The 23500-nt window shown below is 40.6% G+C and overlaps 1 protein-coding gene across 6 annotated transcripts in view; it reads left to right on the forward strand.

Annotated features, from left to right (window-relative positions):
* Positions 1 to 22829, forward strand: part of LOC135499648 (cyclin-dependent kinase 14-like) — a 66118-nt gene extending 43289 nt beyond the window's left edge. For all 6 annotated transcript variants that reach the window (XM_064790528.1, XM_064790529.1, XM_064790530.1 and 3 more), the window contains 11 exons: positions 7694 to 7785; positions 7977 to 8056; positions 8327 to 8421; positions 8983 to 9045; positions 10097 to 10158; positions 10507 to 10568; positions 10920 to 11040; positions 11267 to 11424; positions 11816 to 12004; positions 12611 to 12728; positions 20342 to 22829. In XM_064790528.1, the coding sequence (XP_064646598.1) occupies positions 7694 to 7785; positions 7977 to 8056; positions 8327 to 8421; positions 8983 to 9045; positions 10097 to 10158; positions 10507 to 10568; positions 10920 to 11040; positions 11267 to 11424; positions 11816 to 12004; positions 12611 to 12717 (1029 nt within the window). In that variant the 3' untranslated portion in view covers positions 12718 to 12728; positions 20342 to 22829. The remainder of the gene's footprint in view (positions 1 to 7693; positions 7786 to 7976; positions 8057 to 8326; positions 8422 to 8982; positions 9046 to 10096; positions 10159 to 10506; positions 10569 to 10919; positions 11041 to 11266; positions 11425 to 11815; positions 12005 to 12610; positions 12729 to 20341) is intronic.
* The last annotated feature ends 671 nt before the right edge of the window (positions 22830 to 23500 follow it).

The following is a 23500-nucleotide window of genomic DNA, read 5'->3' on the forward strand; positions in this document are numbered from 1 at the left end:
AGGAAGGTCACCTTGAGTCACGGGCGCTTTGGTCTGGCCATCCCCTGATAGCTATTTGCTGTTCATCAGAGTATCATGGTGGTGATGCGAGACGGCTGGATGTGACAATGGCTTAGAGGGATGGTGAAAAAAGTTTCCAACCAACTGCAAAGGCCCTCAGTATGCTTGTGAATTACGGGCTGGTCCAAAAGCAGCAAGTCAGGATGGGTTGGACTGTGGTTCTTAGTACCGGTTCGGCAGGGCCAGAGTTGATTCATCCACCAAAATTGCCTTGCATTTAACTCTAAATTTCTAAGTGAAACTCTTGAACCTTTAATAAATAAGATAACTAGCATCTGTTTGTGCATGTACATGTAAATTTACACTCGTGACATTTGCTACAATTAGATATTTTTTGTTTGGCTGCAGTGGTAAATTATCTCCCATTTATCATGATGGCTGATTGCCGGAGTGTAATGTTTTCATGTAATTAATTGCAATCATGGCTTTTGGTCACTTCCGGTGTTAAATTGCAATCAGCTTTTGAAAATTAATCGGGAGTGTACCTGCATTTTGCAGCGGAATGCTGAATGTTCATTATGGAAGCAAGCCCTGGTGAAATGATTATGGATCATATTGTAGTATGCTGTCCAGATCTCGAAAAATGCAAATAGCATACCATTTGGTCAAACTTGGCCTGATGGGCGGCCTTCAAATAGGCCGACACGTTTTTTTAGGAACTAGGGTTCGGTCCCATAGCTGCCCCGCAGATCATTACATGACCCTGCCCTACTGGTTATAACATGTGCTGGGTTATACTGCTAAAACAGCCTAAAGCTAGTGGTGAGGTCCGAACAGCTAGTCTCACTAACTGACCACTACAAATTCGGAAGTGCATCTTCTGTGGTCTGTGAGTGACTTTCTGATAAGATCGCACAAACACAAGTACTCCGCATGAATCATTCACACTTAGAAATTCATAGATATCATTTTCTAACAAGCTACCTGATAACTTTTCAATAACTGCAAACTCCTTGAAACATTTTCTACATAATTTCTGGCTGCCTTCCTAATTGTAACGGACACCTTCAAGACACTTCACCCCCATTGACTATTCATAACAGAAATGAGAAATTCCAAATCTTGCCGATGACGAGGGCAGTTCAAATAGGTGAGGTTTTGAATTTCTTGACATTGGAATTTAAAGGGGTATGCAGTTCGTATCTATTCATGGACAATGTTGAAGTGCAGTTATCATGCATGGAACTTTGCTGAAACCTGGTATAAAAAAATTGGTATATCTGTCTATGCAATGGCAATGTTAAAATTTATATTCAATTTGATCTACACAATTGGAAAGTTTCGAATTCAATTACAAATTTTAAAGTTTTTAACAAACGGCAGAGGTATTTACGGACTGAAACGTTGACCCAATTATTCATTGTGTAAGTTTTTGGTTACAAAACATTTATTTACAATCTCGTTTGGGAAAAAGGGGAGGTTTGAAGAGTGTCATCAGCATGCACAGTTTATAGTTAAAGGATCATCAGCACTTCTGCCCGTGCTGCTTGCGGTGAGGATGTGTACAACTATGGTTTCTAGTTCTTCGTATCGCACTATTTTGGCCAGGAAATTCTAACAGTGTCCGATTTTCAGTTAAGAGTCGCATCATGTGCAAACACAGCCTAGGATAATTTAAGTTTTGATTGACCAGCATTATCAATACATCATTATCTAGTAATAATACTGAAAACATCGCATGCCTTGAGTAATGGTCACCAATTATGTAAAACAAATAATTCCATTATTAACATAAAAACAGAAAGTTTTGACTTCTAATGGTTCTTTTCACTACATGTACTTGACTTGCCACTTTTGTTCATGACATGACAACATGGCTTGTGGTGCCAGAAAATCGGGTCTTATAACCTCCCAATCACATGACAAAAATCGAGTGTCGCGTGATGTCATGAGTTACGTGATGATCAATATATAACATGTCTCTTGTGACGTCACGCAAAACTAGATTTTTCACTTAAGTGGAAGTTAAATTGACCTGAAAACACAATTTTTCGGCACCAGGAAGGCTGTCTTTGGGTCTTCAACAAAAGCGGCAAGCTATTGTTGGACTCCCGAATCACATGGAAATGGTACAGCAAGTGATTATTTGGACATTACGGAATTAAGAATTTTTTTTAATGTTTTTTTCCTGGTCTTTGTTCGCAGGCTCATGGACAATCTCTTGTGCAGTTGGGACTGAGAGTTGTGGCCTCAAAAGTTAATAAGGTTGCAGCTAGCTAAGGGATGACTTCTGACCAGCGCAGTACGGTCATCACATGACATAACCATAAACCGAGCAATAAAACTATCCAGGCCAGGATGTCCTGATGATGATGCCACTATTCATCCATTCATGAAATGTTTTGATAATAATTGCCACCCATTAACCCAATCAACTCTGCCTCATTTCACCGGTGTTTATCGCCCAAGTTTACATTTCGATCTGACGTGCCATGACTACTGGTTGTGATGACCCACTGGGGACATTCAAGGCAACTCTGGACGTCAGCAATTGACATCATCACGGAAGCATGTTCAAACATTCGTCTGAGCAAATGGACTCGTTGAGGTTTTGGACTTGCATTTGGACCTGACAACTGTCTGGATATTACAGTTCACTCGACTTGGAGGTTAGGATTGTTCTTTGGTTGTCCGGAGATTAAAGGCACCTTTGAGATTAGGATTGTTCTTTGGCTGTCTGGATGATACAGTTGACTTGGAGGTGAGGATTGTTTTTGGCTGTCCGAATATTACAGACAACTTTGAGATTAAGATTGTTCTTTGGCTGTCTGGATAATACAGGCACCTTTGAGATTAGGATTGTTCTTTGGCTGTCTGGATAATACAGTTGACTTGGAGGTGAGGATTGTTTTTTTGCTGTCCGGATATTACAGACACCCTTGAGCTTAGGATTGTGCTTTGGCTGTCCGGGTATCACAGGCACCTTTGAGATTAGGATTGTTCTTTGGCTGTCCGGGTATCACAGGCACCTTTGAGATTAGGATTGTTCTTTGGCTGTCAGGATATTACAGGCACCTTTGAGATTAGGATTGTTCTTTGGCTGTCAGGATATTACAGGCACCTTTGAGATTAGGATTGTTCTTTTGCTGTCCGGGTATCACAGGCACCTTTGAGATTAGGATTGTTCTTTGGCTATTCGGATATTACAGGCAACTTGGAGGTTTGGCTTGTTATTTGGTTTCAGCATTTTCATGGATTGTGTTTCTTCTTTTTCATCTTTGCGTCAGTTGACGTGGAGTTTTCCTGTCCTCCTCAGTGACCTCTGATATGAAAACGAATTGACAGACTTGAAATCATGGACGATTAGAGACTCCACTTAGTGAATGATGCATCATTTGTTGTTGAGACATGTCGCTTAGTCGGAAAAAAGTACCTTAGTCGACAAAAGTGTCGCATCATTTCAAGTTTGTTTTCCTGAGATGAGGTCCCCCTGCTTGTGGCGTCCTTCCTCTTCCACTGTAGGTTTAACTCAGAGTTAAATATGGTATTTTCCCAATCTGGAAATATTTAGAATATTTACATCCATTTTATGAGAGTTATCATCATGCTATCATGCTAAAGGTCCTGTGCTGTATATAATCAAGTAATGTACAATGATGTAGTTGGGTCTCCAGAGTAAAACTGTTACTCCATTCACTCCCTGCAGATTCCTGATATTGATTCATGCTAATGTTAGCACTAGTGTTTCTGTATCTGAAGCAACTAGTTTGAGCTAATACTGAGTAACTACTAGGAGGGTCAAAATACAACATGCACTTTCAAAGGAGCTGTTATGGAAAAAAAATAGAAAATAGAACAAGATGTGCTTTCACAGCAAAAGTTCTTGATGCTTCTAGTTCATGATGGATATTGATTCATGAAATTCAAATTAACGTTATTCAACCTTTGAACTCGACAAAGTTTTTTTGCACAACAAGTAGTGCCTACTGCCACTACTCCTGGTTGAAGATCAAGGTATGCCATCCTCGATAGTCTTTATACAGTTTACATAAATGAGACACTGAAAACTGGTGGGGACTCAATCACAGTGCAAAATACCATACGATTCAAATTTTGGGACAGAAAGAGTTTTTTTGCATACCCAGTAGTATATACTGCTACTCTAGATTGAAAACCGTGGTGTGACTCATCATCGGACCCATTTATTTATGTTCTGTGGGCTAGAAAAACAGGTGGGACTCAATTACGGCACAAAATCATATGCTCCAATAACCAATAATAATCATTTTTGAAAGCGTCTGGGATTGGTGTTTGGAGTGATTGAGTGATTCGTCAGCGCAGGACTAATTAAGTTATTAAGATGGATATTTATTGCAATTCTTTTCGAGTTGTTCATGGTGGGAGGAAGTATTGGTAATGTTGGGTGTACAGAATATGCTAAACTCATTTTCGGTGGAATTGGTCATCTCTTAGGATGATAATGTGAGGAGTAAATCGTCGATTAAATTTTTGTGGAGAGTAGACCTACATGTATATACATCTGGCTGAAGGACAGACGGACTATGCAACTTAGTAGCAGTTGTGGCTTATAGTATTTCCTCAGTTTTCCTGCTATAACTTAGGATCATTTTCAGAAGTTGTACATCCGGATGTAGAGCAGGAATGTGACATTTCCGATTTTTGGAGGAGTTTCATTTTGCTCTTTAAGAGGGCTTAATTTGACAGCAGAAATGGATCTGTGTGTAGCTGTCTGGAGAACTTTGAATCTTTGTCATCGGACAAAATTTAATTTTTTTCGAGCCATGTTTCGCAGGTTAGGGCAGTTCCAAGGGCTTTATTTTCAGTTTATTTTTTGGTCTGGACACTGTCACATATATGATAGAGGAGTGTGCATCAACAGTTGAATGCCCTGGTCTGTTCAATGATTTTCATCAAAAATAGATAAAGTTAGGTGTTAGGATCCCCACTAAAAAGTATTCCAAAAACTAATTCACAGCCTCAGTGCAGACCATGAAGCTTGCTTGTCCATCTGTCCTAACGCATTCATCGTTGTGAGCCCAACCCATTGTTGGGTTAGCCTGAGTCAATATTTGGGTGGTCTGCTCATACATATGCCATTTGGAGTTCAGTAGACCGTTCAAGCCATTCACAGACAAAACCATCAATCCTGCAGTGACAGCTGATTTGACCACGGTCGCCCAGTGGACAATTAAACCACAAAACTTGCCCAGGAAGTAGACTACAAGTGCACCGCTCATTCTGAATTTCCTGTCATTCCTTTGCTGATATTCTTCAACATTTTCTGTCACCTTGGACAATCAAACCACAAAAATTGAGCAGGAAGTTGACCACAAGTGTACGGTCTACACAGGTTGTACAATCTTCAAGTTCTTGTCATCCCATCACAGGGCACTTTTTGACAGATTTGTTGGATTTTAAGTGTGACACCTTTTGTTCATTTCGGAATTGGTCAGGAAGTCTAGCACAGTTTTATATTCGGTGGGACCTTTGGGATATATTCGTCATCATCATCATCATCATCATCGTCATCCTCTGTGGCTTCTTGGTGCTTGTTGCTTTCCTGACAGATTTTCAGTTTTTTACAAGTTGCTCAGTTTGTTCTGTCAGAAGTTCAAGGGCACAATCGTTAGATTTGTCCAAATTTCCCCCATTTTTCGGTCGTTGGTTGATTCTGTTTTGAAGTTTGGCCTGCTGATGGCATTGGATGTCCTGAAGATACTTCCTTTTCATAGATTTTTACATCTTTGACTTCATGACATGGAGAGATATTAGTTGAATTTGTTTGATTGTTTATTACCTAGTATCTTCTTTTAGGAAACAATTGGAAGAGGAAAAAATGTCAATTATCCGATTTTAGGCAGATTTCAAACTTTTTCCTTTCACAAAATGATCGATAAACTTTGACCAGTTTACCGGATAGCCCAGATGCAGGAATAATTAGCAATTGGACTGTGATTTATTTGGAAATTCAGAGGATACATTAGTGATATTCACCATGTCTGTGGATGTTGTGGATATCAGGGACGTTTTCTGTTCAATGCAGACGAAGCGCTTCAGCTTTTACCGGGTAAGTGATTTGACGTCAAAATCTAAATACAGCTCCGGTAGCACCAGAAAACTAAGTAGCGCACCGTTCTGTAATGCTCAGCAGGTCACGTGTTCACGATTCACTCATCTTTCTGTAACTCTTTAAACAGAAAATCATGGAAGATACTTCGAACCTTTAAAAGACCAGCGCCAAACACTGCAATCGAGCCAACCAAGCTGCCAGGCCACCAGCTGGCTTGATAAGTTGGCAAGATTCTCTGTTCCTTCTGTAATATTCATTCCTACCTTTTCCCATTGGCCTTACATGGCAAATATCAAGCAGTGCCTAAAAACTGATCTCTACTGCCATAGATTTAAGGAATTGATACCGGAACTTGAGGTATTGGTTGTCTGACTGAACACTGCACGGGTGGAGCTGAAATGTTAACCAAAACCGTGGGTGGGGCAGCCATGGTTTTGGGCAAAATTCGAAGAAACCTCAAACTTGGGATATTTCAGGCATAATCCACTGAGAATCAGCTTTTATGTACCAACTCAACCGACCCTTGTGGTCAAACAAAGTGAGGCCAATGCAAAGTCTGTAATAAAAAGTAGACATTGTAACGGATGTGTTTTAAGATTAGAAGACCACTGGAGAAATGATGAAAAGCCAAAAAAAGCCATCACAAACATCAAAGCACTCTCTCTCGATCAAACCAATTGTTTTCCTCTTTGCATTCTTTATCAAATTATCGGCATACAAATCAGTTTATCGTCATGACGACATAGCCGCAGACAACAATATCATTTTCATCTAGCTGAGTGCATCGCTAAAGGAAATAGATTCTCCTCAGGCCTTTGATCTTATGAAAAATTAAAAGATGTAGACAATGTCTTCAGGTGGAATCATTTGAGATCTAACGAAATCGTCACTTGGAGTAATTTTTGGGTGAGGTGATATCGAGGTGACATGCTCTTTACAGCAAGACTCTTTTGGTTGAGTCTTTTGTTATTATCTGGAAACATGTTGTTTATGACGACGATTTGACCGGGGAACTACATATTTCCTTCAACCCCTTGAGGTATTCAACTGGTGAGAAATTATTTATTGGTGACAGTCTAAGCAAGGTAATGTCAACATCACTGGTTCTAAGTTTCGAAATCTTTATGCCTGAGCTATTTTAGGAGCTATTTTAGAAGAGTGGCTGATCTTTCAGACTATGAGGAGCCTTAAAGCCTAGCGGTTGACCATACTGGCTACCACACAGTGCCCGGGAACGATCCCAGGGAGAACACAGGATTGCATGCTGGATGAACTGGCTGGCTTTGAAGCAACTAAAATTATTCCTGGCTCTTCGCAGTCCTTCGAATGAGAGGTTATATAGTGTCTATGCCACAGCATGTAAGCAACATGAGTAGCTTTTGCCATGGACTCTATCACTGGCTAAAGACGGAGTCACTCGGCCAATAAACCCACTTGGCACCTAAGGGTAGTGGCGCGTAAAACACTCATCCCACTTTGGGAAGGAATGCTCATGTTTGTTTTTTCAGTCTGAGATAGTTTTGTTTGTTTCAAAATTTTCAAATTCGTTTTTCTGTCGTATGTTGTCTTTGACTTAATTTCTGTTATCTCTTCTCATTGAAGGGCGACTCTCCATTCGGTAAACTGAATGCATATCAGAAGTTGGAGCAGCTAGGGGAGGGCTCTTATGCAACTGTGTACAAAGGACTAAGCAAGTAAGTTGGGGGTACTCCATATTCAATCGTTGGTCAGGAAAATAGAACAGCAGTTATACCCAATGCCGTAATGCATTTATCATGCATGCAACTCTGCTGAAACTGAGTACATGTATATGAGGTTTTTGTATCACTGTCCACACAGTGATTTACATAATATTCTAAAAGCTTTCTCCTCTTCTGCTTTTCAGTTTAAATAACAAAATTGTTGCGTTAAAAGAGATTCGATTACAAGAGGAGGAGGGTACGCCGTTCACTGCGATCAGAGAAGGTAAGGGCAGCGGGCATAAAGTCGCAGATCTGGTCAAAAGGATTAACCACATTGGAATCACACTGTACAAAAAAACGTTTTTAAGATATCACAATTGGCTCAAGTTATCATGTAGTTTGAACCTTATAAGGTTTAAAGATATCTCAATTGGCTCAAATTATCATATAGTTTGAACCTTATGAGGTGTAAATATATCTCAGTTTATGGTATCTGTTGTGCTACATTACCACCACTTTTCGTCTTTCTTACTCCAGTGTTGTCTTATTTCAGCATCCCTACTAAAAGGTCTGAAGCACGCCAACATCGTCACCCTCCATGACATTATACATACTAAAGAAACTCTGACCTTTGTATTTGAATTTGTGGTAAGTTTATCAACAACAATTACTTTGAATGGAGGTTTTCGCCCCTCGAATATGATGTAGAATGGAGGTTCCTCGGCCAAAACAACAGAAATATCCCATCCTGCAGCTTGAGATTGGCTTCCCTCTCTTAGCTGAAGACCGATTCTCCACCTAATAATGCCAAGTGGAACCCAACCACAGTTGCATGCTAAAGCAACCCATACTCAAAGGATGACCTCGCTAAATGTGTGAGTTATTGACCTACACAATGATCCGCTTCGTGAAGTCATGTTTTAGAACATGTAGAATGTAGCAACAACTTTCATCAGTGATTTACTTCTAAATTAGCACCCGGCATCAACCAACTTACATGTAGGTTTGAAAACATGACATGACACGGGAGTAGGCTGAGGTGACGTCGTGAATCGTATCTAGCCCACTCTTTGGAATAAATTGTTTGTTCTTTATGTCACAAATGACACGTGACATGTGAAAACTTAAACTCTATGTAAACCCGGCCTTACGGGACTATATTGAGACTGAGTTGAATCTTGTTATACGATCTCATGTCTTTCGCTTCAGCATACAGATCTCAGTCAGTACTTAGAAAAGCATACAGGAGGATTAAATCCACAAAACGTTAAGGTAAGAGCACTTGCATTTGATGCCCATATTCAGCCAAACACTATTGTGCCAACCTCATTCAGTCAAAAAAGCATTGGTGGCAGCACAATGGATTATAATTTCAATGTACATGATGAGTAAATCAGAACTCTGAAGTACGTGTAAATCACTATCAGGTCTACATTTGGCTGAAGTCAGTTATTTGTTTCATATACAATGTAGCTGTTTAGATCGAGGAAAAGATGTGTGGATATCTATTTTCTATTTAAAATTTGATCATCTCCCAAAATGCTGTTGCTGATAGTTTTGGCAGGACCCCTGGATTCAGCCCATTCTATAGATTCTGGCTACCATACCATTAGAAATACATGTCGTTTTGGCTCGGCTGAGGTCATCATCACTTCAAGTTATCTTATTTGTTCAGAAAACAATTCCTCAGCCACACTATACAAAACATCAAATGATGAGTTGGTCAACACCTCTCAAAATATTGCATCCGAAGAATTTAGCACTCATATCGTAACAATTTGGGTAATGTATGGAAAATCTATCACCTTGGGATTTGATGCTTTTAAAACATTTCTGGGGATTAATCGTAGTTGACATAATCACTATTGATTACCGTCTAAATAGTTGCAGACTGGGTAGATGGGAAGACTGTCTCGAGCAGCTTTTTCAGAATGGTGCAGCGGTCCAGTATTGGATTCTGAAGGACATAAATCGGCAAAAGGGCACCAGTATTGCCATTTTGGACACAGCAATGTCCGTTTGAGCATAGCAACCACCAGGCCTATTAGTTTCTGGTATCTCTGTACGGCATGATGATCATGATATATTGGTTGTCATGGTCAGAATGGAGCCAGTACCAATGCCCTGCACCCCAGCTACATGTATACACTGTGTCCAAACTGATCAACGGTGGGCCTCGCCTGCTCACAGATAACGGCACTAGTTATAGGCGAACCATGAGTAAATACAGAGTTACGATCTGTAAATTGACAGCCTTGGCTTTTATTGATTTGGGTGCTGGTTGTGCTTTATTGATTGATACCTGCTTCTTTTACTGTTGCAGTTGTTTTTATTTCAACTCTTACGAGGACTAGCGTACTGTCATCAACGAAGAATATTACATAGGTAAGGATGATGCCAAAAGGATAGGGAGCGATGACGATGACAGAGATGTCATTGTCATCAAAAAGAAAGAAGATAATGGCAATTTTGATTTTTCACTCGCCTTAATTAGGCCGGAATTTAGTCACTTGTCATGTTTCACTTGTCATGAGTCAACTGTCTTAGGCTTGAACACATGAGGTGATTGTGAAAAGTGACATCATGTATCAAATGTAGCCCACTCTTTGCAGTGAATCCTTCAGGTTATGTAAAACTTTCCCTGCCAGATGCCCAAGCTAGACAATGTAAGGTGTGAGCAAGATTTCTGAAGGTTCTCCATGATTAAAGCATTTTTCCTTATTTTATTTCCAGAGATTTGAAACCACAGAATTTACTAATAAGTGAAATAGGTGAATTAAAATTAGCAGATTTTGGTAAGTTGATTTTTAGCATCTAAAATAGACCCTCTTCATCAAGTTCAGTCTCAAATGGATGAAACTCTAGTTCTGCCATCTGATGCAGGTTGTGGGAACTGAATCATTTGCTGGCAGAAGATCTCTGGCATCAGTAATTGCTCAACATTGCAGGATCTCTTTATATGTGGGGTGGCGGAAAGCCCGGATGTGTGCGAAGGCAATGTCGCTTGGATCCACAAAAAAAGAGTTTGTCGACCGGACAAAGATTTTGTTTGACATGGGAAAGTTTTGTTTTGCCCTCTTAGAATTCTGATTGTTGACCAAAATGTGTTATTGTCTCTAAATTTGATTGTTGATCTTCTGTTGCAGGTTTGGCTCGAGCAAAATCGGTGCCCAGTCGAACATATTCTCATGAAGTTGTGACGTTATGGTATCGACCCCCAGACGTCCTTCTCGGCTCAACAGATTATACGACTTCCCTTGACATGTGGTAAGTCTTTGAGGTTGGGTAGCGAAGCTGGGGCAAACAGTTGAAAGAAAGCCAACTGTTTGCCCCATCCTTTAAAAAACATGAGCTGATGATAAGCAATTTTCAAAAGTGGGCATCGCAAAAATTTGGCAAACGTTAAGCTAAAGCACTTATCTTGAATGAAATACATGTAAGAAGGTGGGATAAAGTTTTTTAAAGCATCAATGTTAATTTTTCTTCATTTCAGGGGTGTTGGATGCATTTTCACGGAGATGATATCTGGTCTTGCGACATTTCCTGGCATGAAGGACGCCAACGACCAACTGGACCGAATATGGCGGGTCCTTGGTACGCCGACTAATGAAACGTGGGAGGGGGTGACGCAATTTCCTAATTATAATAAAGGTAATTTGTAACCTGCATGTGTGCTGAGGGTCGAGTCCAGAGATTATTGATGTAGTGAGGGGCCTCATAAGCTTGTGGTTAACAGTGCTGGCTACCACGTATTAGGGCCTGCGTTCGATCCCATCATTGTATTGTGGATGAACCGGTATGGCTTTCGAGGCACTATAATTCCTGGCTCATCACTGTCCTTCGAATGACACTAAAAATCGAAGTTTCTTGAACGTATCTGGCATCTACGCCATGGTGTGCAAAAGATCCCACCAAGTTAGAAACATGTCGAGTAGCATAAGTTTGACTCTGGTCGAAGGTGATCGCTAGGCCAATTAACCCAATTAGCAGCTAACTATAGTTAGGGGCAATTTGTAACACTACTGCTCTCCATCTCTTGCAGAAAAATTTATACGATACCGAAAACAGAAGCTTGCCCATGTGATCCCGAAGATTGCACATATTCCCTATGCAGAGGCTATAGCTGCCGAGTTTTTACAATTGATACCGACGCAGAGAATCTCGGCACGAGAAGCGCTTACACACCAGTACTTCTCGGATCTTCCAAGAAAAATCTATGATCTTCCTGATGGTAAGTCTGTCTCTGGGGTTTGACAGGAAAACTACTGATGCTTTCCCTAAACCTGTGATTGAGGTTTAATACAAAGGACCAACAAGCTCGGCTATTAAATGATAAAATAACTTGTGCTCAAGTTGTATGAATAGACTGACTCTTGGATGCCAAAGAGTGCCTCAGTGGACACCTATGATAGTGACAAGAATGACACTCACAAACGGAGCTTTTTTTTTAGGCGTGCTCAAGTTGTATGAATAGACTGACTCCTCGGTGCCAAAGAGTGCCTCAGTGGAAACCTATGATAATAACAAGAATGATGCTCACAAACAGAGCTTCCCTTTTTTTTAGGCGTGCTCAAGTTGTATGAATAGACTGACTCCTCGGTGCCAAAGAGTGCCTCAGTGGAAACCTATGATAATGACAAGAATGATGCTCACAGACAGAACTTCCGTATTTCGAGTTGTACTCTAGTTAAACCTTGATCCCAAGGCGTGCCTCAGTGGAAACCATATGTAGCCATTTGATACTCGCAAACAGGAATTTGTATTTCGATCTGTGCAACCTTTCTAATAAAGCTGCAAATATTGTTATGATTCTCATCAAATATGTCTCCTCTTCCAGTGGCCTCCATCTTTAACATTCCCGGTGTGAAAATGTTGCCTGAACTTCATCAGTTATTACACAAGTCCTCGTCGTCAATATCTCGATCAAGTGGAAAGAAGGTATAGCAGGCACTAAGGTAGGTCGACTTGAATTCCTACTAGTTTGTGCCTTATACTCCATTTCACGGAAAAATGGCACTGAAAAAAATATCTGGAAACATTTGTCCCAAATGTAGAAGGGGGGAGAGGAACGTACACTGGTGTCCACCTTTATATGAAGAGGGTGGCACAGTCAGGCCTGGATCCAGGAGGTCAGAAAAAAGAGGTGAAGCTGAGTAGATAATTGCATGAAAAATCCCTGAAAATGTGCTCCACCTGGATCTGTGCATGGACAACCTGTAGTTCATGTTGGGGAATGTTGGTACTGTTGTGTGCTGCCCTCTGAATTTCCCTTGCACTATTACCTTAACTAGTACTTCTTCCTTACTGTATTTCTAGCTGACAGCTTTCACAACGATGTCCAAAACCTCGAGCAAATTATATTTCTAATAAAATTTGACAAGTGATATTGCAACAGCATAGGAAAAAGCATTATGGTGATAACTGTGGCTGTGGCTTTCTTCAGTGATCTTTTGGTACGATGTCTTAACCCCAGGTAGCAGCAGTGGGGAAATTCTTGAACTTGTTCCTCCTGGCAGTGTGCTCACTAAGTATTCTTATCCATTTAGCTTTCGCCCTTTATTCAGGGATCAGTTGAAAACCCGGGAACTTTCTAAGAACCTGTCAACGGTTGATTTGGTGACCTTTTAATCAGGGTCGTGAGGAATGTGATCAAATCTTTGGTAAATGTGTACTTAGGATTGTAATCATTCAATTGTACAACATATTTTACCTGATCCCTTACAAATTTATTTAGGCTTGTGAAGTGCACAGCTGAACAAGTTGTAATTTTTAAATTCTGTGCAAGGCCTGTTTACAAATTTATTCCAGCCGTATGTGTCATTAGATCACCATAAACAAACAATTTTTGTTGTAGCTAGCAAACAAAAAATTTATTTTCTGTTTCTGAATAGCCCAGACTAAGCAGAAAAATATATCAAAAGCTCAGACCTCAGCTACAGGGTGGCCCAGAATTATTTTCCTTTGGACAAAAGAATTCTATTGTGTATCCATTGTGTGAGGGAAATTAATTTTGGGCCACCCTGTAGTTTGAGGAGTGTGTTTTGTATCTAATAGAAAACACGTTAAAAATCAATGGGTGGTGTCGCCTTCTCTCTGAATGCAAGACAATTAAAATCATAATGTCCAATGCAACAAAACCCGGAGGTGTAGTCTCACTGAATCAGACATCTTTACTTATAGATCCTCTCATTTGCCCTTGGGAGCAATTTTCGGGATGGGGGAGCATCCTGAACCTCATAGGCTTATACTCCCTTTGAATGTACCCCTTATATTTTGATAAGGTGCAAAATCTTGGTGATCCAAAAGGGTATTGGGGGTATCTATCCGCCAAGTGGTATAAAGTAGGAACATAAGCAACAAAATGTAACATCTTGTAACAGAGTCCAGCAAATCTGTTTATCTGCAGGGTAAGCCCATGTTCTATGAACATCTCCTGATACTAATCCTTATGGTTTGTGGCTCACAGGTATATCAATTCATTATGAGGCCACGCAAACTTTCCCTTTGGTGCGACAGGTTCAAAGCGTAGTCATTCGAGGGGAGGAACCAAAAATTGACGTTGATACTGTGAATGAAGCCAAGTGTCATGTATTTGATCTGGTGGCTTTGTCCTTTCTTTTTGGACCCCCAATGCAGATGTTTGGGGGGGGGGTCCAAAATTAGTCGTCTCCAAGTGACTAGTATGCACACTTCGGTGCCTGCATGGGTGTAAGATGAGACCCCTATCAGAAACTTTCTGTGTCTTAATCTGACCTACTTGCCTTGTGTCTTTAGTCGTCCTTTAAGGACAAAATAACAATCTTAATGCCTGGATAAGACTACTTTACGTTAGAGTAGAATTGCAAATTGGTGTTCTTTAGTGGAGGTTTTGGCCACAAGATCAGAAGTGCGCCCCGAAGATCCAAGAAGTAAAACATGCAGGCCTAATTGGAGATTAGATCTTATGATAACATACAAGGGAGAAGTAAATGGGGCCTACCAGGGATTTGTTAGGGGATTAGGGGCTTTAGATCAGGTGTGAGAGATATAGGGGTATAAATACTAGAAAATACTCTTAATGTACTCCTGATGGTCTGGGAAGTTTGATCAGGTTAAAGGGAGACTATTGGCAGGAACAAACTGGGTCAGATTATGTTACACACTGTTGCCAATAGGGGCCTCTCCTCTCTCGCAGTACATCGAAACTATTCACATTTGCATGAGGAATGTGTTAATCACTGGATCAAGCAGAGTTTCAATATTGTTGATAACGGTATCACTAGACAAAATACCCTGCATATATTCCTGCTTTAAAGCCCCACTCCTATCAATCAAAATATGAAAATTGAGCTTGAACTGGAAAATTTCCATTTGTGCGAATACACTGGCCTATTGAATGTAAATTTCAACAATGCTGTTTGACTGGTTTGCTATAAATGCCAAGTTTCTGCAAATTTGCATGCATAATAACTTCACTTCAAGGCAATATCCACTGATTCCTATTTTCCTGAGCATCATGGAAATACAATGAACATGGATGGTCTGTTCATTCTGCTGGACAAAGTGTGGTTGCTGGGGGCTATTAACACCTCATCCTGAGTTTCCCCGCTAACTTCTCCAGAGATGTACCTGTTTTGCCTGCGGCTGTTCCCGGCTCCAGAATTTGAAGAGATAAGTAATGGGAGTCGATTACATTTCTGTTAGTTAACCCATTCTTGACCAAGAAAATTATCCTATGTTTTCTATAAGCAGTATTTTATGGGTTTGTATGCAACAGCAACTGCAACCACAGTCCATTACTGAACACATTCTTACCTCGAAAGTTTCTCTCGGTCTTTTTAAAAGCAGTATTTTGTGCGAGTTTGTTACATGCAACTACAGTTGGGCACCCGTTGACGTCTTTGGTCGGGAGGGGGGAGTATAACCACAAGCTAATGATATATCTCACTTCAGATTGAAGTATTTTGATACACGTCATGGCAAAAGGCACATGGCCATCCAAGTAAACTTCCTTGCTGAAGGCCACAACAGCTGGTATTGAACCCATGTTGTTCATGTTGCAAGTCAGATACCTTAACCCCTGTTTAACAGCAATATGTTTAAAACTAACTCAGTAGTCTATAGTAAATGCTTGGCATCAGTCATTGACTAGAGTATTTTCGATAATGACAAGGTATTTGCAGAGATTCATATCAAAGATGGAGCCAGTTGCCCTTATCTGTCTAGATCTAGCTCAGACAGACATCCATGGTGTAGTTGCTAGCTTGGATGTTTAGATGCTTAATCGTTGGGAACTGACCAGTTTTGATTTTGCTCTGACCACCCAGATTCACAGGTCATTTCTGTCCATTTTTCACTTTGGCGATTCTGGTGATTAGTAATGCCGTATGATACAATGTACTCTTTTTTCAAAATAGACTTTTCCTTAAAACTAGAGGCAGAAGCACTTTTTAAAAAAGCATTTTTGAGTTTTTTGAAAACCATTCAGGTTTTTCAGCCAACACATATTTCCACACCCTATAATGTTTTTCAGAGAAATGGAAAACCTGTTCAGGTTTTTGAGCTTGTAAATGACCTCAAAGGGTTTCTTCATTCCTTGAAATGTCTCTACGAGGTGCATAAATGTGTGTCGGCTGTAGTCTACAACCATGAAACAGGAACACTGTGATAGATTGCTGGTGTGGGCTGAAAAACCCTGAACGGTTTTTCAAAACCTCGAAAACCTTTACTTTTTAAGAGTGTAGCAATCAAACGGTGCTCTCTTGCCCGTTGATTCGAGAATAATTGGCAAATCATCATATTTTTTAACGATGTTACCTTTTTTCGCCACTGTGGCCAGCGACGCTGCATGGGTCTAATCTCTTCTCAGCGCATCACTATCTTCGTGTTACATCTCCGGGCATTTTAACGGCGTGAAACTGCTCTCTCTGACAACTAGAACGCTACTTATGCCTTGTGCGCTGCTGCGTTTATGCATGACTCCACGGAGAGGTAGATATTCGCCCAGTCGGGGAGCAGAAAAAACAATCAGCGTGGCCAGATGTTCTCTCTGTGGCCAGGATGTTTTTCTCGTGTTCTCCTCAAAGTAGCATGATGTGAGAAGAAAATGGCTATATCCTCCTGGTTAGGACTTTGAGATATCTAATGAAAGGTTTCCACATGACTTTCTTTCTTTAACCCCTTCAAATTTAAAAACCAAGTCGGTTTGGGGAATATTCTTAAAAGGGAACCAATCACGGAATGCTTAAAAGAATTCTTGAGGCAGAATATTGTTTTATGAATTTCATGCTTATAAGTTATAAGTTTTTTCAAATTGGGTCCAAGATAGGGGTGTTAGTGTGAAAGATACACCACCGGCTCAGAAGGTGTTAAGGAATGGGGTGCGGTGTTTTCCTAATGACGTGTGTTGTATATGAAATTTGCAGACTGGAATAAATATATCCAAATCCATTAACTTTCACCGTTATTTTTTCCTGACCGTCTCAGATATCGTCATCCCGCATACTTATCGTGCAATAGTTTACCCCGCAAACATCTTGGTTGCCATTAGCGTTGCCACGGCAACAAGGAAAGCTGATGATGGTTTGATTTATGACAATGGGGAATTGCTGTTATGTAGAAACAAATGACTCACAGTATTTAGTTATACCTTGTCTGTGGCTGAGGGCTGGCTTATTTTGTAATTCGGTTAGCCAAAGTGGGCACATGGGCAAATACATTGAAGGCAACAGAATTCATCTGTTTCCAACACAATTATATTGAAGGCAACATAATTTATCTGCAGTAGAACCTCTCTATTAAGGACACCCACGGTACTGACAACTGCTGTCCTCAATATAGAGGTGTACTGATTAAAGAAGTGAAATTGAATGGAAACAACCCATTTGGGACCAAAAGTAAGTGTCCTTAATAGAGAGGTGTCCGCTAAGGGAGGTACCACTCAACCCTCTAACTCAGAGTTGTGCAATGTTTAGATTGTGTTGGGATTAAGCAGTTTGTGCTTATACCGAAGTTTAGCGGCTGGTGTAGGCCTTTAAGGTCAACCTATGCCGGAGTCCTGAGAATTGTTGATTTTCCCACGTCTGGCCTCTATTGATCTGTTGGCAATAAATTTTAATTTAAAGGTGGACATTCTTGCCCGATTCCTGACTCATCCTGGCTGGTATTGAGCAGATGTAGAAATGAAAGAGATAGCTGCCCCAATTTGCCAGGTTTTGACTTTGTAAATGATGCCCCAGTGCCTCTTTGGTTAATTGGGAGGCCCGAGACTGGTTCGGATGTGTGAAGGGGGTATAGGGTTGTAGAAATCCCTTATGGAAGAATTTTATAGCAAATTTGATTAAATTGGAAGGGAATGTCTCCAAAAGTTAGTTACTTTGGTACAGTTTGCCCTTTTGAAGCAAATGGTAGGGCCATTTACCTTTTTAGCTCACCTCTTAGCAGAGGTGAGCTTATCCCATACCGTGGCGTCCGTCGTCCGTCGTCGTCGTCGTCGTCGTCGTCGTCGTCGTCGTCGTCGTCGTCGTCGTCGTCGTCGTCGTCGTCGTCGTCGTCCGTCGTCCGTTAGCAGGGCACGTTTCGTAACTGTTAGAGCTATTGAGTTGAAACTTGGTACACATGTACCCTTATGTAATGACACCTTGGAGACCAAGTTTCGGTCCGATTCGTTTCATGGTTTGGCCACCAGGGGGCCAAACGTTAAAAGTGAAAATATGCAATATCTCCCTTAATAGTAGTCGGGAAATTTTGAAAAAAATATGGTAGGTACTTCTAGCAAAGGTGCATCATATATCCTCCGGGTTTTTGATTTGACCTCCTTTTCAAGGTCACAGAGGTCAAATGTTGTAAATTGGCCGTTAGGATGTAACGATGGCACGTTTCTAAACTGCAATGACTATTGATACCAAATTTGGTACACATTTACCCCTTAGTCAGGTGATCTCAGGGACCGAAGTTTGGTCCAATATGATTCACCACTTGACCACCAGGGGGCAAAATCCAAAAACCTTAAAAATGTGATTATTCCTTAACTTCTTGTCCGATTGCCACCAATTTGATATCATGGGTACATCTAACCACCATACAGTAAATGTCACACAGGTTTTTAATTTGACCTTCTTGTCAAGGTCACAGAGGTCAAATGGCGTAAATTTGGCGTCAGGCCGTAACTATGGCACGTTTCTTAACTGCAATGACTATTGATCACAAATTAAGTACACATGTACCCCTTGGTCAGGTGATCTCAGGTACCGAAGTTTGGTGCGATCTGATTTGCCGTTTGGCCTCCAGGGAGGGGGCCAAATCCGAAATTCTTCAAAATGCCTTTATTCCTAGTAATGACTTGCCCGATTGGCACCAATTTTATATCATAGGTACATCTAATTCTAACAACCATTCAATGTGTCACCCGGGTCGTCTTTGATTTGACCTACTTTTCAAGGTCACAGAGGTCGAATGTACTGTAAATTGGCCATTTTGGGGAAATTGTAATTGCTTGGACCTACATCAAACCTAACACTACATGACACAATACCATGCTCTTTATCCATCTTTCCTCCACATGAGGTGAGCACAATGGCCCTGGCCATTTCATTTAATATATTCCCATTGGACCTCCAGTGGTTACAACAGGAACACCACTGGAAAAGAAACTGGTGAAGAAAACGCCAGAAGAAACATCACAACTTGAGAGAAATTTCCAGATGGTGCATACATGTACGTGTAGTTCAAGATATGATTTTTAATGAATTTTCATGACACAATTTGGGTCCCAGTACTGACAGCCACAGGCAGCTCAATGGCATTTGTTTATGCAGCAGCACTATAACTGAGGGGGCCAGTTCGCTCCATCTACCCTTTTACAATGGGTTTGAACTTCTCACATCCGAATAGCAGTTTCTCAAAGTTTTTCCAAATAATGAATAAGATATACTCATTTAAAGGATAAGGGCCAGTTCTTGCCATCTAATTTAGATTGGACATCCACCACAATGGGTTAAACTTCTCACATCCGAACAGCTCTCAAAGTTTTTCCAAAGAATGAATAAGATATACTCATTTAAAGGAGGATAAGGGCCAGTTCTTGCCATCTACTCTAGATTGGACATCCACCACAATGGGTTAAACTTCTCACATCGAGACAGCCGTTTCTCGAAGTTTTTCTCAAGAATAAATAAGATATGCTCAAGTTAAGTGATCCATAAATCTGTTGAGGTATGGATCTCTCCCTGGGTGATAGCTAGAGATGCCTGCTACATCAAGATGCTGTTAGCGTATGATTTATGGTGCTTAAGTGGTATGCCATTTGTTTTTTACCCGTGGCTAAAGAAATGCAGTTAAAGACATTGCCCTGATGCAGTTTTTATGCATACAGATTTGCTGAAACATTAGTATTTCTGGCTACACCAATGGCATTGCTGAAAGTTATATTCAGTACGTAAGACTGTTTTTTGTCTTGCAAAACAAGATGTGGAAAAAACTTCTGCTTTAGATTTTGGGCTTTGACTATAAACGCTTTTATTGAGGATAAAACCTTAGCTAACATTAATTGTCAGTCTCGTAATATCCTTCTGTCAATCTCTCTTTTCAGGCTTTGGCAACCTGGTCCCCATGTGATCTGAAGACTTCGTGACGTCATGTAAATAGGTCAACGAATCTCACTAGTGATTCAATGATGTAGTGTTGCTTTTGGAAATTTCTTAAGGACCAATCAGATTGTACGCCTATCATGTGACCTTTGACTTTAAACTAACCACCAATCATATGTAAATTGTATAGATAATCAGCATGTTCCAATACAGTGCATTTGAGACCATTTTAAAGTTTAATAAAATATGGGACAATTTGATTCAAGAGGGAAAACTATAGATTTTTCACATAGTCTGATGTATGATGTATTCTATTGCAGTAAACCAGGGTAATTTCGTGAAGCCAAAGGTTTGATTTTGCGGTAGCCTAAATTTCCGCATTTGTGGCCATGATTTAATGATCAATGCATGAATGTGGTACTGTGGTGGCAATCACATTGAAACGCAAGATGGCATATTGAGGCCATGCTGATGTCATCATTATAGAAAAATTGTCATTTTGGGTTCTTGAACCATGCGACATAACTTTGTCGTCCGCGCAACAATGGAAGAAGTGAAGTTTGGCGAAATAAGCCAAGACGTTGTCACATGTAGCACAGATTTGGTAGCGACTTCCTCAGAGTCTGGGTCATGGATTGACGTCCAAAATAAATGCCCAAATGACGTCACTTCATATCCTCGACAGGGCGAATGCACACGGTGAAGTGCACTCCTAAATCTTTCAAGTTTTTTGTCGGTGACGTGTCACCTACATACCACCACTGATAAGTAAAAGGATGACCACAATTTTAATGAATATCAATGTGTTGTTTAAGTTACTCTTTTTTCACTAATCTAAGACTGGTTTCTGACGACTCGTGAAACATTGATTCAATATGTTCGATGAGATAGATGATATAAACAATGGGATTAGCAACACCAAATTATCCGATGGTCTTGACGTCAAGTTCTGCTTGGCCTTTGTGTTGCTTTCGGAGTAATTAATGAACTGCTCTTAGATCGATGAAACTAGAGTGTTTCATTTATTTTTTAAGTTATATGTTGATTAGATGCTCAAGGTTGCTTTTGTGATCAGAAGAACAGCCTAGCAAGAATCCCCATTTGGTGAGTTGTAGCTCGATCTGGTCATTTCCCATTCACGCCCACCGATTCGACTGCGAAGTTCTCCCCTGGAACTAGTTTAAAGGGTATTAACCTGTGTCATTTCTGAAGAAATAGATTAAGGGTTGCCCATGGGCAGCACCATTTTGGCTGGAACTTGAAATCCTACAGCAATTAGAACTCCTTCGAAATTACAGTAGAACCTCTCTATTAAGGACACCCTCGGGACTGACAAGTGCTGTCCTTAATAGAGTGGTGTCCAGATTAGAGAGGTCAAAATGAATAGAAACAACTGCTTTGGGACTAAAACTAGTGTCCTTAATAGAGAGGTCGTCCTTAATAGAGAGGTGTCCGCTACGGGAGGTTCCACTGTAAGTAAATGCCAATTTCAAGAAAAAGGGTGGGACTGGGAGTCTATTTTCTGGAAAAACAAAGAACTGACTCCTACCCGTTCAAGTTCTAGCCAAAATGGTGTTCCCTGTGGTTACCCAATAACCTGCTTAACGTGAAAAGCATGCATCTGCGCATATCCTTATTTCTTTCAACGATGATTCTAATAGCTTGATTTGGCTATTACTTGCCAATTCTGGATTCTTGCCTGACTGATGGAGGAAATGAGTGAGGTTTGTGGTGAATGACGTGAAAGTTATGATTGTCTGTATTTGACTTTGTAAGGTTTATTCGGTGACATACTGTGTCAACACTATCAAGCTGGTTGAGCTGCATCAGCTGTGACACATAGGCCTATTCCATGTAAAATATACCTTTTTGTTGCCCTTAACTGGCTTAAATGCATCGGCACAGTATTTGTTCCTAGCGTATCAGAAATGCTAGTCTGTTCAAGTACAATGAGGTATAGATTTTGCTCCACACCCCGCGTGGGATGGTTCATACTCGGTGATGTCGTCACCACAAACTGGCCTCAGTCATGACTTTTGTTAGTTGTTTTTGTATTAAAAAGTGTGTTGTTTATGTTATTGCCGGTCGAGTCCATTTCAAGATAAGTTGACTGCACTGCACTCTACGTTTTCATGTATAAAGCGTCACAATTATACTCCATGATGCGGTCAAGTTTATTGTGAAATTATTTTTAAGTATTATGAGAATATAGTCTGTTCTTTTAATTATGATGATAGTCTACTGTCTTTAATAGAGTTTATAGAATGAAGTAAAATAGAGTAGAACCTCTCTATTAAGGACACAGTGGGACTGACAAATGGAGGTGTCCTGATTAGAGAGGTCAGATTGAATGGAAACACCTAAGTTGGGATCAAAACTAGTGTCCTTAATAGAGAGGTGTCCACTAAGAGAGGTTCTACTGTATTTAAATAAATGAAAATTTTGTTTCTGAATTTTCAAGATGTGTCAAAACCATTTTGTGTCATTCAAACTTACCTATGGAACACTTTTGCATGTTACTCCATTTGGGCTCAAACACAAGAGTATCCCTTTAATTTTCTAAAGGGAGAACTGAGTTAACAGCTCGGCCGCCAGGCGGCGCCCTGACCGATCCCGCGAGATCGCGCCGATCTCATGCCGCCATATTCAGTCTTTACTCTTGTGCTTCTACGAAGCACATCGTTTTTTCAAAGCTGCCGTGAATTCGATTTAAAACCAAATTCAACCAGCCAAGTCTAGACGATTTTTGGGTTCATTCACCTACGGAGTAGACCGCCAAACTAATCTTGGCATTAGTATTGTCCAGTCTATTTAATTATAGACATTTTCTTAGCTAGCTTAGTCGACCCGGCTCCATTATTTTGATCTTGGTAGGGTAGAGTTAAGTAGGCTATTCTCCGCTCTATTGTAATGAACAAGACTCAGATCCATTGCAATAGTGTTTAATTCAAGTAGGCATGTTTTCCTTTCCATTAATTATTGCGTCCTTTCTGGCCTACTTGGGGTTCCCAGTATTTTTATTGTCATTGGTACCATTTTTTATATGGCGTACCCCTCCGACGGCATCCTTTGTCTCACCACAAAGGAATGCGTCTGGTGGCGGGAAACGGGCCGCGAAGACGCCTAAACCCTCTTCCGGTTCCGTTTCCGGGCATATAACC

Source organism: Lineus longissimus, chromosome 15 (assembly GCF_910592395.1).
Source record: "Lineus longissimus chromosome 15, tnLinLong1.2, whole genome shotgun sequence".
In the NCBI taxonomy this organism is placed as follows: Eukaryota; Metazoa; Nemertea; class Pilidiophora; order Heteronemertea; family Lineidae; genus Lineus; species Lineus longissimus.